Raw genomic sequence first — 18,738 nt, 5'->3', positions numbered from 1 at the left:
CATTGTGCCTAATTTAAATAATGTTCCTTTCCAGCCCGCTCCGAGGTTCTGGCTCTCAGACAAACTTCAGGATGTCAGCTCGGTTCGGAGGAAAGGCCCGCTAGTGGGGCATGGGGTGGGGGGAAGCTTTTCATTTCCCCAAGAGCAGCTGGAGTTATGCTTGGTGGCGCTTCTCTGTCCCCGGGCCGAGCACACCTGGCCGGCATGCACGCAGAACCCAGCACCGAGACCGCCCTGCAAAGTGGCATTTGCCAGTTTCACTTGTGATCCGTTGCTAGCGGCAGAATCTGTTTCTCCAGTTTCCTCGCAAGGCCCCGGGGTGCGGGCTGGCTGGCTTTGATGTGGGGGTGGCGCGCACAGAGCAAGTCACCTGCGTGCGGGCTGGACACCTGCAAGGCTCCTGCGAAGGCCTCGAACGCCTCCCGCTTGGGTCCTGCCGCAGCGGGAACACAGCGTGGCCTTTCAAGTCTGACCTTGGGGTCTCTCCCTGCAGGAATGCCAGCTTTATTGTGGCTTGTTCCCTTCCCTGTGCCGATCCCCTCCCGGTGTCCCTGCCCAGCTCAGGACTCCTCGTTTCATGTCAGATCTGGTGAGGCCGCCGGCTCCCGGCTGAGCGCAGCGCTCCGGGATGCAGAACCGGCTGTCCTCGTGAGAGCCAGAGACGGCGGCTGGACCGCTCGTTCCAGTCCCCGCAGAGAGGCAGCTCCCAGCAGACCAGCCCTAGCTGGCGTCACTGACTTGCCCTCTCCCTTCAAAGGCCTTTTGTTTTGTTCCTTGTTGGGGATGAGAAATGAGAGCCCACCTGTGGTACCGCCCTCATCTCAACGTGGAGAAAACTGAGGCCAGAGGGTCCATCACCACAGAAGCCTCTAACAAATTACACCTTCCCCAGCGGGACCTCCAGGGGTGCCTCCTATCCCTGTGATGAAAAGCTTGAATTTGGGGTCAAGATTTACCTCTCACCCCTATTACACCCCGGAGTGCAATCCTTGCACAAATTGCTAACGCTCCAAGCCTCAGTTTCTTCATCGGTGAAATGGGGATAATAATTTTTACCTCTTAAGCGTTGTTGATTTAAATGCCCCCCCCACCCCCCCACCCCCGCCAACTTAATTATTCAACTGTGCACTTACTTACTCTCTTCTTAGGTGGGGAAGCTCCCAAAGGGCAAGGACTCTGCCTGCCTTGTTCACAGCAGTGTGCTCAGTAACCAGCACTTTCTAGCTCAGGGAGGGCAGGGAGGCAGTATTTGTGATCATAACCACAACAACGAAGGCCCTCAGCTCAGTGCTTGTTCATTATGAACAACAGGGTTCGTTGTCATTTCTGACAGCAAAGCAGTTTTCGTTTCAAAACTTTCAAATAAGCAGCAAGTGAGGGAATGAAGTAGTTTTCTAGAGCCGGTCTGCTGACAAGTGGCTCCTCTGGAGCTAAGCCCCCGGCTCCCATCCATGCAGGGCTAGGCCCCCACGGGCCTGGGACCTACTTGTTTTAGGGTCTCTCCCCATTGTCCTCTCTCTCAAGGACTTCATTCCCCCAGAAGCCAGAGTCCTTCCCTGGGGCTTTGGAATTCCTATCCTGTGCTCAAACGTTTCAAGAGAGGGTGGGGGGATGGGAGAGAAGACACAACTCACCAAATCTGCCAGGCAAGGGTGTGGTCCAATGTGAGGCTTGCTTGACGAAATACTGGATATCAAGTTAAATTCTAATTTCAGATAAACAACGAATAATTTTTAGTAAGAGTATGTCCCAAAGATGACATGAGACCTCGTCCTTAAAAAAAAAAAAAAAGTATTTGTTGTTTATCTGAAATTCAAATCTAACTGAGTGTCCCGTATTTCAACTTGCTAAATCTGGCGATCCTTCCAAGCGGTCAGGCTGGGATGTGGACCTCACTTCCCCCTCTCCTGCTAAAGCGTCATGACCACGCCAGGAACCTCCTGGGATGGTTAGGAGGATTAAGGAAGAGGCTACTAGATAAATGTTAGCAAGGCCAGGAATTTTGTTTGCCTTGATCACGGCTGAACCCAGCGCCTAGCACCGCATCTGGTATACAGGTGGGTCACCAGAACTATTTCTTTTCATGAAAAATTGCTGGTACTGTGTTCCCTAAATAAGCCCCCCCCCCATCCAAAACAACCCATAAATCCATTTCAAAGAAAATTGGGTCCAATATCCCAAACATGTCATGCTGGCCCTTACTGGGCCCATCACTTTGCCCGACAGGTGGTGCTGCCCTTGATTGCGCCCTGTGAATTCCACTCGGTGAGCGTCGTTATGCGCATGCCTGGACCGTGCGCATGCGCCGCCCCAGCCGGAAAGCTAGGCACCGGCACGCACTGCCAGGGAGCATGCGCAGCAAGCAGCCGGGAGGCCCGTCGCGGGCGCCGGTGGGGTCCCCTGCGCTCGGAGCTTCCCTTGCTGTCAGGCCCCATGGCCTTTGCCCCGGTGGGGCCTGAGGCCTCGTTCTTCGAGGTTTTGGACCAACACAGGGCGTCTCTGCTGGCCGCCCTGAGGAGAGGCGGCGGGGAGCCCGCGGGCGGGGGGACGCGTCTCGCTTCGAGGTAGAAGGGCCCCGTGTGGGGTGCACGTGGCGGGCAGTTAGTCCCCAGGGTCCCCAGGGTCCCCAGCCGTGCCAGGGTGGGGGTGTGAGGTGCTCTGAAGGGACGCGGACGGTGCCCCTTCCCTTCTCCCTTACGACGCTGAGGTGTTGAGGCCACAGGACAGACCTCCCTCGCAGGCCACCCGGGAACCCTGACAAAAGTCCTTCGGCAGCCCTCCTTCACCTCTGCTCTCTGCTCTCATTTTGAACTCAAAAAACCTCGTGACAGACCCCCGCCCCCAACCACACCTCGTGTCTTCTAGAATGTTCACCTTCTAGAATGTTCCAGGAGCATTCCCACAGCCAGGCTCCCAGGTGTCTTAAGATTCTCTGCAGTCAGGGAGTTTAGGGCACACTTTGGCTTTGTGTTTGTTAAAAAAATTTTTTTGGATACAATTTTAACTTTAAAAGCTTTCAGGATTTTGTGTGGGTGTGGGTGTGTGTGCGCGGGCATAGACGACAACAGGAACATGAACGTTGGGAGTTGTCAATTCAGGGGGTTTATCAAAGTGAACCAGAAGGTTGTTCAAAACGACGAGGATTTACTTAACTTGGAAGGGGCTCGGATGTAGCACCTCAATTAAAATCAAAGCAGTTGGCCGCTTGGCTTAGTCGGTTAAAGCAAGGTGTTGGTGAAATCATGACAGTCTCCAGCTACTCAGCTTGGAATTAACTAGAGAGACTCTGTTACGGTTCATTTTTGCCTAAAACGCTCTGTTGCTTTTTTCCTGGGTCGACCTTTCTGATTTATCAGCAACGTTTTTGTTTTTGTTTTTGTTTTTGTTTTGTTTTAATGTTTATTTATTTGGGGGGAACAGAGAGAGAGGGAGAGAGACTCCCAAGCAGGCTCAACACTGTCAGTGCGGAGCCCAACACACGGGTAGATCTCTTAAACTAGGAGGTAACGTCCCCAGCCAAAATCAAGGGTCATCTTAACCCCCTGAGCCTCCCGGGCGCTCCTCGGAAAGTTTTTGAGTCTAAACAAATCACCATCTTATTTTTTAAGACTAAGTCAACTACCAAAACCAAAACAGAACAAAACATAAATAAATAAATAAATAAATAAATAAATAAATAAATAAAAACAGGAAAAAAATGGTGGGAAACCTACAAGCAAACCAATTTTTATGAAACTAGTTTGGGGGAGAAATTATGAGCAGAAGGGGAAGGAGGGAATGGAAGGCCCATGTTTACGTTTCAGATGTAAATTCATCTAATTGTATTTTCAGGTTTGTCACAGTATTATCCTGCAACTTAAAAAAATTTTTTTTTAATTTCTGAGAGAGAGAGAGACAGCGTGAGCAGGGGAGGGTCAGAGAGGGAGGGAGACACAGAATCCGAAGCAGCTCCAGGCTCTGAGCTGTCAGCACAGAGCCCGATGTGAGGCTCGAACCCACAAACCATGAGATCATGACCTGAGCCGAAGTCCGATGCTTATCCGACTGAGCCACCCAGGCGCCCCAACTTTTTTTGTATTTCCAAACTGGAGAGATGAATGAGCTCTCTGAGTCAGTTTTTGTCTCCCCATTGTAGAAAATACTGATTCTTTTAAAATTTACTTTCTGATATGTGTATTTTCAAAGCAAGCTCTGAAGTTTCTGTGGAAACTAGAACATTCTCCATTTTGCCCGTTTTCTAGATTTAATCTGATCTCCCTTCTTAGGCAGTATGCTAATGGTATTTATAACCGAACAACATTTTTTGAAGCTGATGGCTTGTGAAATTAAAAGTCAGCTCACAGAAAACTGGGCTAGGTCTTAATATTTTGCTGTAAAGTGGTATAATGGTTGCCAAGTCTTTTCATGGTAGTGATTAAACTTTTTCTATCACTAAAATTCAAAAGGGCAGATTTAAGGCATGAGATCAATCAGGGTGATGTGCTACAATAAGAAGTATTTCTTTTGGAATAGTTTTGTGTTGCATTTTTGGGGAAAAAATATCAATTCAAAGCCAATATTACATCATTTTTAATTAAAACATTTATCAGTAGGATTTCCAGCCAACAAGTTTGGATTTAAGTAGGTTAATAGGAAGAGATTGAAAATATATTTATAAATTATTTTGTCTAGTCATGAACCCTGTCTAAAAGGGAGGTAGTACTTCAACTGGTAATTGTTTGAGAAGTAACATTACAAGCAAATGAAATTCCTCTGCAAGTAACCACTGTCTATACCGTTGTCGTTTTAATGCAATGCTGATGTCACAATGAAGTGGGAGAGGGCGGTATGGAGGGGGAGTAACCTCGTCCAAAAATAACAACCAATGAGACAAAAACTGACTTTAGTGTTTATCTGGCCTAATCTGGAATTAAGATTGAGTCATGATGTGTTTCTTGTTTCAGTTCTGAGGTCCTTGCGTCCATAGAAAGTGTCGTCCAAGACGTCATCGCCAGCCTGGCACAAAATAGGGCTCCTGTGTTCACCATAGACAACAGATCAAGCTGGGAAAATATAAGGTGGGCGTGTTGCCTTTTTACTTCTTAGATACAGTCATCTCTGTCGTTGTTTGAATTTACTCGAGTTAGAGTTCTAGTCTGATTTCATCCTTTTTACCATGTTTACCCTGCCTGGAAAGAGTTAAGGGTGTTTACAAAAGCACATACGTCGTAGGCAGGTCATTAAACCAGAGGTGGATGTGGGAGGGAAGGCAATGCGAGGAACGAAGCCCAAAAGAGGTTAGAATTCAGAACGCAGATGATGAAGCCTTACAGTCCTGCTAAGAATAGGCTCCAAACTTGCATCTAAGCTTTTCAAGCACTCAAAGGGGGGGAATATGACCAGGGCAATTGTGCAAAAATACTGCAAAAGCGAACCGCTTGCACAGGGGAGCTACAATCAGTCCCGATGCTGAAATGAAGATAAATGCATCCAGGGGCGCCTGGGGGGCTCAGTCAGTTAAGTGTCCGACTTCGGCTCAGGTCATGATCTCACAGTCTGTGGGTTTGAGCCCCACATCGGGCTCTGTGCTGACAGCTCAGAGCCTGGAGCTTCTTCGGATTCTGTGTCTCCCTCCCTCTCTGACCCTCCCCTGCTCACTCTGCCTCTTTCTCTCAGAAGTAAATAAAACATTAAAAATTAAAAAAAAAAAAAATAGCGTCTGGGACATAGAGCGCATTTCAGAGGCTCTCCCTCCTGGTGGATCTCCTCCTGCTGAGTCCCGTGTCCAGGAGTGTAAAATCAGCAAACAGCTTTGTCAAAGCCTCTAACCTGCTGGCCCAGCTGCTGCTTTCCAGGTGCTCAGCCCGTAGACTCTGAATAGCAAAAAGCACTGCAATAGTTCTCAGTAGAGTTCCCGAAACAGAATAAAAGTAATCTTGAGTCCCCTTACGCACTAAATACTCTTTTACGGCCAGTAATTAATGCAAACTGTAAACTTCTGAATCACATCTTATATCATTTTGCAAGATGGATGACGTCAAGTCCAGCAGCCTGGACACCGGGCCTGTTTGCCTGGTGCCTTCTGCCACCTTTAGGACAAGCTTGGCAATTCAATGTAACCACTGAATACCAATTGTTACTTCACTTGATGTAAATCAGAAATACAACATTTCAAAACTTGTTAAATCGAACAAAATCATTAAATGGGCAAAGTAAGCAAAATGCTGATAAAAGTGTGAAATATTTGAAAATAGTTTACATACACTAAATGTCTTCCCAGGAAAGAAATACACACACACACATACACACATTATACTCAAAAATATCTAATTCACTTAAACACTTTAGTACCTCTGTATGTCACAAAGCTAATTACCACCTGGAATTAATCTAAGGTTATAAATGAAGTTGTCCTAAAGCTTCTGCTGAGAAGAAGCAAAGATTTAAATGATGTACAGAAGAAGACACTAAATGTATATTGTTTGGTGATTAAAATTTTTTTTTAATTTTATTGTCTTTCAACAAAACGACAGGTTTGAAGATTCTGTGGGTCTTCAGATGGCACCTCATTGTACCAGGAGAAAAATTAAAAGTGATTCACCAAAATCAGTTAAAAATTTTGGTAAATTAATCTTTCTTAGATTTTACTAATAAAGAAGTTTGGTTGCTTTCTGGGTTTTAGTTGTTCCTAGTTGAATAATTTTAGTTGTTCTTTCATACACCACCCTTATGCCTGAAAAAGAGTTACCAAATTTTGCATTGTCAATAACCATGGAAATAGATTCTGTTTTTCCAAATAGACTTTCAAGGTACATGAATCAGCGGAAGAGTATTCCCTTGGTTTTGCTGTTCAGGGAGCAATTAATTTTATCTGATCCTTCAGGAAATTATTATTCTGTACTCAATACTTCTATTTTGGAAAGATAATTTTTTTAATGTCATAGAAAGTAACTGGGGACAGTTGAAATCCTTGATAGCAGTATGCTTTGAATTAATAAGAGAAATGATGAGTATCTTGTTTATTGCATCTTATCTTCCAGCTCTCATTCTTAAAATACTGTCCATGATTTATAAATTGGTACAGAGCAACACTTACGCAACCAAAAGGTAAATACTTGTTTTGGTAAATTACTCTTTAAGACTCGATGTGAGAGTTACTTTAGATTAACTCCCATTATGTTTTGAAATGGTATGTTAGAGTAGACTGTGGGTAATAAATTACTTTCTTTATATGTTATGTTTCATCCAATTCAAGCTTCCTACAAATAATACTCTAATACTTGTCATATTCAAAGAGAATATGATTAATTAAAAATATATATTTAATTTTCCTAGAGACATATATTATACTGACAGCCAACTCTTCGGTAACCAGACTGTCGTGGACAATATTATTAATGACATTTCTTGTATGTTAAAAGTGCCGAGGATGAGTCTTCATATAGTAAGTACAATTTAACGCAAAACATTTTATTTTAAAACAAAACACCTGCAGGGCGCTGGGTGGCTCAGTTGGTTAAGGGTCCAGCTCTTGGTATCGGCTCATGATCTCCCTGTTCGTGGGATCTAGCCCTGTGTCAGGCTCTGTGCTGACAGCACGGAGCCTATTTGGGATTCTCTCTCTCCCTCTCTCGCAGCCCTTCCCCACCCAAATAAATAAATAAACTTAAAAAAAAAATAAAACAAAAGGTTTGTGTAAAATTATAATATAAAAATAAATGTAACCTATGCTTTGTTCTGATATTATCTGGCACTACATTTTTCTCACTATGAATTTAAATAATTGACTCTCAATATATTCCCTTGGATGAATGGACCAAAACAGGTAAACTTACTAAATATTTTTTATTCCTAAATACTCTTACGCATTTTCTCCTTCACTTGCTAAATTTCCGGTCAGATCTAAAATACATGTAATCAGGCAGGTGAACATGAGGACTGACTCAGCAGTGTAAAATATGTTAGTGAAAAAGTGTTCACACATGGCTATTATTTTTTCAGTCGTCCACATCAAAAGGTTTAATTGCTGGCAACTTAAGGTACATCGAGGAAGACGGAACCAAAGTGCACTGTGCCTGTGGTGCGACAGTAAGTATACCGGCGTTTTCACACGCTTCGACTCCCTCTCGATCCTTTGTTTCTGAAATGTGCCTTACTTCCTGCTTTCTTATGTAGTTTGGAGTTTAAGATTTTCCAATCAAAGTGAAGGGTGGATAGGCATAGGCTTCACGGGGCCACACGTACAAAGTTTCAGAATACGCCAATCGCCCGATGTCATATTGAAATAAACAAAGATATGCTTTCCTTCGGAAAAACGTGCCTTTGTTTTCAGGTAGGACGTAGCTGGTCTATCTTAGCGTGATCATTTATGTAATCTTCGTGCAGTTTTCTGGTCCTGAAGTTGGTACCTTTAACACTAAACGATTTGCTGGGTGTGGGCACTAGAAAGCCCACAGCGCGAACGTGCACAGCCGCTAGACACACGCAAGACAACACTTGTGCTCTAGGAGAAGGAGGCCTTGAATGCCACCACTTTCTGCTGCCTGAGCCACCCACAAAGCTTCCAGGAGATTCTCATTTGCTAGGAAGTAGTTTGCATGGCATGTCTGCTCTCTTACTGAGGAGTAAGTCTGTTCCCTACTGTCTCCTTTCCTCTGATGACAGGTATATTCAGAGGAAAATGAAAATATAGGACTTCTATGATAAATGTTTTGAATGTGGTTATACGTGCTTCTTATTCCAAATAAAAACTACCTTGTTTTGTGATTTAGGCTGTTGCCGTGCCATCTAATATTCAAGGAATTCGAAGTATCCTTTGAGAAAACTAGTTAAGCTCATAGAACATTCATTCCTTTGTTATTCCGATAGACGAAGCCTTCATAACGCATAACCCTCAAGCTAGGCCCGGTCGTGGTCAGGATGAACACACATCTGCCGTAGGCCTCTCGGGAGCTCCCCGTCTAGCCAGCCAGACAGGCATCTAAGTGTGTGAATAGGTCTGTATATTTGAAGGTGAAAAGGACAACACTATATCGATAGCTACTTTTGAATGGATTTATACAGCGCCATTATTTAGTTGGTGATTACGTTGAAATACTCTTGCCTTCACATTATCAGTCTTAACGTCACAGATATAATCACAGATGCAAAATTTCTGTTAATTGTGGAAAAAGATGCAACCTTCCAGCGACTCCTGGATGACAACTTTTGCAACAGGATGTCCCCGTGCATCATGGTCACAGTACGTTATCTACCTTGACCACAGTTCCAAGGCCGACACGCTGCTTCGGGGGTTGGCAGGAGGGGTTTATAACATCTGTACAGCTTGCGCAGCATTCTGTTATCAGTATGGTGCATCCTTTGGGTTTATAGAATAACAATTTCCAAGGTATTTTTTAATTTTTTAAAAGATTTTTAAATTATTTGTTTATTTTTGAGAGAGAGACAGAGCAGGGAAGGGGCAGAGAGAGAGAGATACAGAATCCAAAGCAGGCTCCAGGCTCTGAGCTGTCAGCACAGAACCTGATGTGGGGCTCAAACCCACAAACTGTGAATTCACGACCTGAGCCAAAGTTGGATGCTTAACCGACTGAGCCACCCAGGCATCCCCCAACATGTTTATTTTTATTAAAAATTTGTTTTAATGTTTATTTTTGAGAGAGAGACAGAGCATGAGCAGGGGAGGGGCAGAGAGAGAGGGAGACACAGAATCCGAAGCAGGCTCCAGGCTCTGAGCCGTCAGCACAGAGCCCCATGCAGGGCTGGAACTCACCAACTGTAAGACTATGACCTGAGCTGAAGTCTAACCATCAGGTGCCCCCCAGTGTGTTTATTTAAACACCCTCAAATCTGACTAAAATCAAGATGGTGCTCCCAATTCTTTTTTTTTTAATGTTTTTTTTTTTTAATTTATTTCTAGGAGAGAGAGAGAGACAGTGTGAGCAGGGGAGGGTCAGAGAGAGAGGGAGTCACAGACTCTGAAACAGGCTCCAGGCTCTGAGCTGGCAGTCAGCACAGAGCCCGACGCGGGGCTCAAACCCACGAACCGCGAGATCGTGACCTAAGCGAAAGTTGGACGCTTAACCGACTAAGCCACCCAGGCGCCCCAGGTGCTCCCAATTCTTAAACACCAGTGATTTTCCAAAACTACAGTGAGTTTACACAGGTTCTCAGAGTCACCTACACACCATTCATTCCCCTACCGCTGCTGGTGTCACCTGTGATATGGTGACACTGGGGCTTGGGGGAGAGGAGGGCTGAGCGCACAGGAGCTGCTCTGCGCTCTGCCTCCCTTGGGCTTATACATCACATAACTGCATTAACTCCATCAGAGGGAGCCTGTTCCATATCCATGCACGTGCACACGGGTATACATGCGCCAAGAATGGCAAAGACGCAGAAGCGCACGTAGAGATAACGCTGGGCGGCTACAGGCATCCGTTAGCAGAGGGCAGTAAGCTTCCTGCCACAGCCCGTGTGGGAGGAGCTGATGACGCTGGTATAATCAGGCCCCGGGGGGCTCAGGCGGCTGAGTGTCCAACTCTTGAGTTCAGCTCAGGTCATGCATGATCTCAGGGTTTGTGGGTTTGAGCCCCGTGTGGTCGGGCTCTGTGCTGACAGGGAGGAGCCTGCTTGGGAGTCTCTCTCTCTTTCTCTCTCTCTACCCCTCCCCTGCTCACTTTCTATTTCTCTTTCTCAAAAATAAATAAATAATCTAAGAAAACTGGCACCATCCATGACACCTGCTGGCCTAGGGCGGCGCGAGGCGTGTGCGGTGCTGCCTCCCCGTGTCCCTGTTGTCACCCGTTTTGGCCACTCACTGTCGTTCTTGTCATCCTAAGTAAGACTGCAGTGAACGTCTTTATGCGTGTCAAGATTTTTTATTATTTCCATTTCTGCTGAAATGTCACCTTGGGATTATTTCCCAGGACTGGAATAGTAGAGTCACAGTTATGAACTAGGTGGTCTTTTCCCCTCTGGTGTGTAGACTGCATTTTTTCCACAGTCTATACCAGTCTTCCACCTGAAATGTAAGGTACTCTAGCTTTTCTAACTTTTAAATACTAATAAAATAAGGGAAAGCTTTCGTCATTCTCTTCTGCCGGAATTAAAATTGCATCATTTCAATCTTGCTTTTAGGGAAAGGGGGTCCCTGACCTGAACACGAGACTTTTAGTCAAGAAGCTGTGGGACACGTTTCACATTCCTGTTTTCACTCTTGTCGATGCCGACCCGCACGGTGACTTCTCGGGGAAGGTTGAAGCAGTTGTCGGGACCAAATCCTAGTCACAGTGCTCAGAGCTGGGCTCTTCTGCTCTTGGAACACTTCCATAAGTTATCTAAAAAGAATATGATTATTAAATTAAAATTAATGATTCTAGTCATTTGAGGCAATTTATTACTAGCTTTGCCAAATGAAACTGAACCATAAGTTTTTTACTGGTAGTATCCATGAAAATAAGAATTGCAGATGTTAGGTATAACGTGACAATGATCTAACCTGCAATATACAAGGAAACTAATTATAAATGTAACTTGCTTTTAACAGGCATAGAAATCATGTGCATCTATAAGTATGGATCTATGGTAAGTAGAGAAAAGTATTTTTCCTTTTCCACTTTTGAGGCTGTTCATAGCCATCAGAGTGATCGCTGTGTCCATTTACCGGCCCCTAGTTAGCTGAGGACCCCCACAGCGTACAGGGGAGCTACTCTCCTCGTCTGAGGCCATTCTGCTTCTGTGGCTGTGAGTCCAGCTTCCGGCATGGCGCATGTGACCGCAGATGACAGAGTGGGATTAGCTGCGGGCGAGAGGCATTATTCTCCTCCACTCTCCCAGCCTGCTAAAGTGACTGTTGGGCCTCACGGTAACAACAGCGTCTGAATGCCAGATAAACTCTGAAAATTATATACAGCTTTGAACTCTGACATTGCCCATTCCCTTTACTTCCACCAGAAGGGAAAATGAAAACATCACCAAATTCTACCCCTGGAGTCCGCAACTACCGTACATCAAGGGTTCTCAATGTATGGTCCCCAACAAGCAGCGTTGGCATTACCGGGGAACTTGCTATAAACGTGTGTCTCAGTCCCCCTCCAGGCCTCCTGAACTTGATGTGTAGGGTTGGGCCCCAAGTGATTCTGATGCATGATAAAGTTTGGGAACCACTGGTACACGTGGGGGAGTCCCTGACGTATGTTTACATGACATACATACTGAGATGAAAGGGATAGTGAAGCAAGGTGTTAAAGTACAGAATCACAAACAGCAATAAATGCAGGTCAGAGAGGTTATTTATGGTTATATTTTATATAAGATCAATACAGAAATAGCAGAGCAGTTTTAAAACCTGCACTGAAAGCCCCGTTTAGCAAAACTCTTGGGGAGTTTCTCAGTTACGTGGGCTCAGTGAGTGTGAAGTCTTTAGTGCTTGGCTTTCTTAGTAAGTAAGAAATTTGGCTGCAATAACAAGTATGCTAGCTCTCTGCATTTTAGCCTCACCTAACTAATGTACTTTTGCTCTTTATTTTAGGCAATGTCTTTTGAAGCCCATAATCTCACGGTTCCAGCTATTAGATGGCTTGGTCTCCTCCCTTCTGATATTAAACGGTTAGGCAGTTTTAGTAAAACCAGAGTGTTTAAAATGATGACTCATCCTAACTTGTAACCATGAGCCTAAAAAGTCACTACAAGGGAAATGTGTCTTGTCTGTATTGTTTGTATGACCCAGGATTAGAGAATCACGAATTAAATTCACCGATGCATCTGTTTCAATTACTAAAATACTTAAATGAATTTTAACTTCGTGAAAAAATATCATTTTCAGATTACTTAAAGTTTGGGAGCTCAATTTTGGCGAGTTGAACGTGTATGTTCACTATAGGAAAAATATCATTATGTAACAAGATAAAAATCACCTCCAGATGAGTGGCTTTACCCTGGTAGATTATTGCTCTCTGTGCATAGCTTTTTCACAAAAACGGGATCATCCTCTGTTACTTTGTAGTCTGCTTTTCTCACACAAGAACACAATGAAATCACTTTTCCGTATCAATAAATACAGTTCCGTGACCTCATTTTGACGTCCTCCATTACTGAGTTCCAATTCTGGATGTTCCCATGTTTATTCAACCAGTGCCTTGAAGTCAGACGTTTGGGTGGTTTCCAAATCTCTGATAAATAGTGCTTTGATGGACCTCCCGTAACTAAATCTTTGCCCACATCTTTAATTAGTCCCTTAGTCCCGAAGGCTGAATTCCCAGAATTGCTGGGTCAAAGGGTATGCACATTTTTAAGACTCTGACTACCCTCTGCATCGGTTAGTTCTTTTGTTTTCCCTGGAGAGTAAGGGCCCACCTGTCCCTCAGCACAGGACAGCATCACTTTTATTCATTTCTGCTTAATGTGATATTTAAAAATATTTTATTGTTTTAATTGGCCAGCGTGAACGAACTGGAAAACATGCTTATTGGATTTCTTTAAGCAGTGAGCAAACCTTGGTAACTGGTCCTTATTTCCTAAATTTGGAACACGAACAGGTTTTGAGTGATTGCCACTTCTTTGAAAATGAGGGCATAAGAGAAAACATTTAGTTTTTGATTTTTGAATATTTACGCTCTGTTGAATCAAAGTTTTGTTCAATGTGGTGTATGTATATGGTTAAAATCCCTGCGGGGTGACCCGCTTGTACGAAAAGCTTTCCTAACAAATTTGGGACAAATGATCTGATAATTATTAAGGCTGAGGGCTTGGAGAAACCCTAGCTGCATCTCCTCAATTCCTCAAAGCCACTCCAAATAAATGTGCAATGAAATAAGGAAGAAAATGTGATAACTACCCAAACACAGCTTCATGGGAAATCCTCTAGGCCCCCTTTTTAATCAAACTGTCACCCTATCCGGGAGCTGCCACTGGCAAATGATCATAATTGTGGGGACATTGAAAAAGACTACTATTTGAAACTGGAGCTCTCCCGGGAAATCCAGGATTTGTGGCTTCAAAAATTAACCTATACCGTAAATCCAGGACCTCTCATGTTCTATTTTTAAACCACACACCAAGAAAAAATTACAATCTACTTCTTTAAAATTCAAAACTACACGGCAGTGTGTGTGTATGTGTGTTCGTACATGTGAAAAGAAGTGGGTGATAGACTAACTTCTTTGGCCCAGAAAATCCTCAATGAATGGCAAAGAATGAAGTGTTCAGTGGACCCTAAGATCCCACAGTGGACCTTACTGCCGGCTGGCCACACATATCAAACAGCTCACGGCTTCAAGGCCGTGGTGCTCCGGAGGCCACACTGGTGTGCATACACTTGACGTTAGCACTATTGGCATTAGTTTTCATAGCGAATGTCTGTGTTCTTCTTGTCACTGTCCTGTGAGCATGACGTGAAAGGAAACAGCTTAGAACAGACTGCTATGAACCTGAATACTTGCTGGTCTAGGACATACCAGATCCCCCAAATTCTGGATTTAAAAGTTGGATCTGGGGGCGCCTGGGCGGCTCAGTCGGTTAAGTGTCTGACTTCGGCTCCGGTCATGATCTCACGGTCCGTGGGTTCGAGCCCCGCGTCGGGCTCTGTGCTGTCAGCTCAGAGCCTGCAGCCTGCTTCGGATCCTGTGCCTCCCTCCCTCTGTGACCCTCCCCTGCTCACGCTGCCTCTCTCTCTCTCTCAGAAATAAATAAAACATTTAAAAAAAATTTTTTAAAAGATGGATCTGTACTAACTTGCTTATCTGTTACTTCTGAGTTTCTTGAAATCGTGTAATAAATACAAACAGATGTGTGTCCTTCAAGTTATAAGAGCACTTTGTTTTTGCTGATTTTTTTTTTCATATATTTTTCCAGGTTAAATCTACCTCGAGATACTTTAATTCCACTGACAAAACGGGACCAAATGAAACTGGACAGTGTCCTGAAAAGACCTTATGTTACCTGCCAACCATTTTGGAGAAAAGAAGTAGGTTTCTTTCTAAAATTCAAGTATTGTATGTTTTATTGCCTTTAACTTTCATAGTGGCTGTTCACGTAATATGTTGAAAATATCCTCCTTGAAATTTTATATGACTGACAACTAACATGGCTGGTGTGTGGCAGTAAATGGTTGTTGAAACACGGAGTCGTGACTGTGCGCACTGGTGGGTAAGACCGGCTGGCTGGAGCTGATGTACGTCTCCTCATCGTGATCATGCGCCCACTCTCTAGGGCCGCATCAGAGCTTGCGCAGAGGTGGGGGAGGAAGGGAAAGAAATCACGAAGACCCCAGACCATTCCTAGTTATTGCACACAGCCATACTGGGTATTCTTCTGCCATTTTCTGCTGTAACAGCTCTGGAATATTCTGGCTGACTTGAAAGCTATTGCCCATGGTTTTGGGGGAATAGAACAAGTCTAGGTTTACTAGTTGGATTCAACAGAAGTGTCGCACGGGACCCCGTCATGGCTGTACTTTACTTCTATTGACAGATGGAAATAATGGCAGACTCTAAAATGAAGGCAGAAATTCAAGCTTTGACCTTCCTCTCATCAGATTATCTTTCCCGAGTGTATTTGCCTAACAAATTAAAATTTGGAGGATGGATATAAAATATAGCAGAATATACCTTGGGATTCCAAGAGGCTTGTCATTAGTTTTGTTTTCAGTAGTAGATACTGTTGTGGAAAGAACATGTATTCTTGACTCTATAGAGGTGAAATAATTATCCATTAATTATATTTTTTGTCAAAACAACTTTCCCCAGAAGTCTTTGTTTTATCCTTCTCTGTAGAGATTGAGTTCTATCCTACCTTCTAAAGTAAACTATAAAAGAAAGAGTGGAAGCTATTTTGAATTTTAAATTTTACTTGAAAAAAACCATATACATGTCATCAAAGTCTACAGAAATATCTTAATTACTTTTTACAATATGACTAATGTTAAGGCATGAAGTATCTTTTCAGTATCAAAACTAATAATAACCTAAATTTGAGAGGTTGCAAAGGAATCGCAGCATCTAGTGTTCCTTTTTAGTTGCTTTTCTTTGTCTTTTTCCTTCCTGGTATAGGGGCTGTACCCCATCCATTCACTTGTGAAAGTGGTAAAATTTATTATGAATAAATATTTGAGTTGATGCAGACCAGCCAAAGCACCTAATTTTGTTTCTGAGTATGCTTTTTACATATAATAATATTTTTATTTGAAAATTTCTCCAGGGCCTTTATCAGCTCTCACCCAAAAGCAAGTCCCCTGACTTCCCCTCTAGTCCTTTTTTATGAAACAGAGAACATGTGCAAGATTTACAGAAGTCTCACATTTTAGTTAGGTCTTTCTGCAGCAGTAAACTTTCGATCTTCTCCCCTATCTTAATTTTTCCAGAGCTGAGTGTTATGACTTTACTCTGTGCCGTCAGCAAGCTTTTCCCTGCATTGAAGAATTACTTGTAGTGATAAGCAAGAAATATATTTATAGGAGAACAGAAATGTTAGTTATTTTATCAAGATAAATGTTAATGATAATAGTAGTGGATACCATTTCTGAGAACTTACCATGTGCTGATCACTTTTACACCTTATCGGACTTAAGTCTTCCAAGAGCCCTGTCAGGTCTGTAACTAATCACACGTGTAGTTTACAGGTGAGAACACAGGGCATGTTGCTCCAAAGCCACATAGCCAGGCGGTGGCAGAGATGGGACAAGAACACAGTTTACCTCAAAAGCAGGACCAGCTACCAAATATGCGGGCCCAGCACAAAATGTAACTATAGGGTCCTCACTCAACAGTTATTAAGAGGGGCGCCTGGGGGGCTCATCAGTTGAGCCTCCAACTTCAGCTCAGGTCACCATCTCACAGTTCGTGAGTTCGAGCCTGCGTCGGGCTCTGTGCTGACAGCTCAGAGCCTGGAGCCTGCTTCGGATTCTGTCTCCTTGACTCTCTGCCTGCTCGTGCACTGTCTCTCAAAAGAAAAAATAAAAAGTTATTAAGAATTTGAAGGTAGCCGCAGCAGGGAATTAAAGTGCACATGGGGCCTGCGCGATGGCCCTCCCGCGAAGCTGGCCCTACTCAGAGGTTCTGGTAAACTTTAAATAAGGTAATACAATAAGAAAACAAAGTACTTGTATAGCACTTATGATGCACCAGGTATTTTTCTAGGTGCTTTTGAACATTAATGTCATATTCACAGAAAGTCTGTGAGCTGGGTACTTTTATTAGCCCCACTTCACAGATGAGATAACAAAGGTCCCGAGATGCTGAGTAACTTTTCCTGAAGTCACATAACTGCTAAGCAGCAGAGTTGGGACATAAACCCAGAGTCTGGCTCTGTGGCTCCTGCCCCGTGGCTCCTGCTTTAGCCACACACCACTACACATGAAGGGCCACATGTGACCGAGTGTGCACATTGCTCGGAAAAGGCCCACAATTCTTCTTGTTGGCTAATAGGGGTCAAATCAGGTCTTCCTGATGCCAAGCCTGTAATGTCAAAAATTATGTTATTTTCCCAGGTCATCTCAGAGCCAAGTATTTCGTTTTGAGAATATTCTGTGAGACTGTCAAATTGACTTGTGAGACTATCTCAAATTGTAAAAACCTTGACAAAAATTTCTTTGAATTTATACCATACTTCCTTCCTTAACATCTAGTATCACTGAACATTGATACGTGTAAAGGGAACATTACTAACCTAGAAGCACACGGTCAGGCTGCGCGGTGTCTGGGTAGGATAGACTGTCAACATGGAAAGGAATAAAGCATCTACAGTAGTCATTAAACTCTGAAAATGGGGCGCCTGGGTGGCTCAGTCGGTTAAGTGGCCAACTCTTGATTTTGGCTCCGGTCGTGATCTTGTGGTTTGCGAGATGGAGCCCCCATGTCAGGCGCTACGCTGACAGTGCGGAACCTGTTTGGGATCCTCTCTCCCTGCCTCTCTTTCTGCCCTGTCCCTGCACACACGTGCGTGTGCTCTCTCTCTCTCTCAAAATAAATAAACTAAAAAAGAAAAAAAGTAAAATAAATTTGTAAAGGGCTTGCAGATACATTCAGTTTAGATAATTACAGTCATTTCAATTTTATGATTGGAAACTTACTTAAAATAATTTTCATTTATTTGGGAAAAGAAAGTGAGAGCAGAGCATATTGCAGTTTCCACAGAACAAGCAAAATGATTCTGGGCTTTCGGTCCATGACTTCCTTTAATGAGAATATCTCAGTTGAACTGTTTGGGGTAGATACCTGTTTCTTGGTGCTGAAAAGAACAGTGGCTATCAAAGCTAAGCCACGTGACGCATACACTAAAAGATACCTGCAGCAGAATGCTTTTGTAGTAAAGTATTGAGACATTCCTTCTGTTTGGACTTTGGTTCACCATTCAAATCTGTATCCCAAGGAAACAGTCCCGTATACACGAGCCAAGGGCGCCCTCTGCTGGCAGAAGCTCTAGTTATCTCAGCTCCTTCCGCTCTTTTGGATGGATATTTCTTTAAAATATCTTCAAGTCATTGTTTCAAGGAATGGAGTAGAAGAGTCTGAGACACAATAAAAGAAGTTGAGGAAAACCACAAAGCTTCCTGTGTGAGGCTGAGTACTGCTTCTTGACAAAAATCCATTCTGTATCGTCAGCTTTGGAGGCCTCCAACTCCTTTTAAAGATGCACTTTGTGTGTGCTTCTTGGCCACCAAGCTATTTATAAAACCTTAAACAGCACATGAGAACTTTGTAATTAGGGGCACCGGGGTAGGTGGCTCAGTCAGTTAAGTGTCCACCTTCGACTCGGGTCACC

At 43.8% G+C, this 18,738-nt stretch overlaps 1 protein-coding gene across 2 annotated transcripts; it reads left to right on the top strand.

Annotated features, from left to right (window-relative positions):
* The first annotated feature begins 2,401 nt into the window (after positions 1-2,401).
* On the top strand, positions 2,402-16,095 carry SPO11 (SPO11 initiator of meiotic double stranded breaks). Of its 2 annotated transcripts, none has more exons than XM_039236890.1 (13): positions 2,402-2,564; positions 4,944-5,057; positions 6,513-6,601; positions 7,020-7,086; positions 7,315-7,423; positions 7,981-8,067; positions 8,751-8,787; positions 9,111-9,220; positions 11,119-11,218; positions 11,528-11,565; positions 12,512-12,588; positions 14,833-14,944; positions 15,451-16,095. In XM_039236890.1, the coding sequence occupies exons 1-13, from the start codon at positions 2,434-2,436 to the stop codon at positions 15,568-15,570; spliced, it is 1,191 nt and encodes a 396-aa protein (XP_039092821.1). In that variant the 5' UTR covers positions 2,402-2,433; the 3' UTR covers positions 15,571-16,095. The 2 variants fall into 2 exon arrangements, with proteins under 2 accessions (XP_039092821.1, XP_039092822.1); XM_039236891.1 differs by lacking the exon at positions 2,402-2,564 and adding an exon at positions 2,784-2,917.
* The last annotated feature ends 2,643 nt before the right edge of the window (positions 16,096-18,738 follow it).

The sequence above is a fragment of the Hyaena hyaena genome, unplaced genomic scaffold (assembly GCF_003009895.1).
Source record: "Hyaena hyaena isolate Hyena2069 unplaced genomic scaffold, ASM300989v1 scaffold_119, whole genome shotgun sequence".
Classification (NCBI taxonomy): Eukaryota; Metazoa; Chordata; class Mammalia; order Carnivora; family Hyaenidae; genus Hyaena; species Hyaena hyaena.
This window is presented reverse-complemented; position numbering and strand designations above follow the sequence as displayed.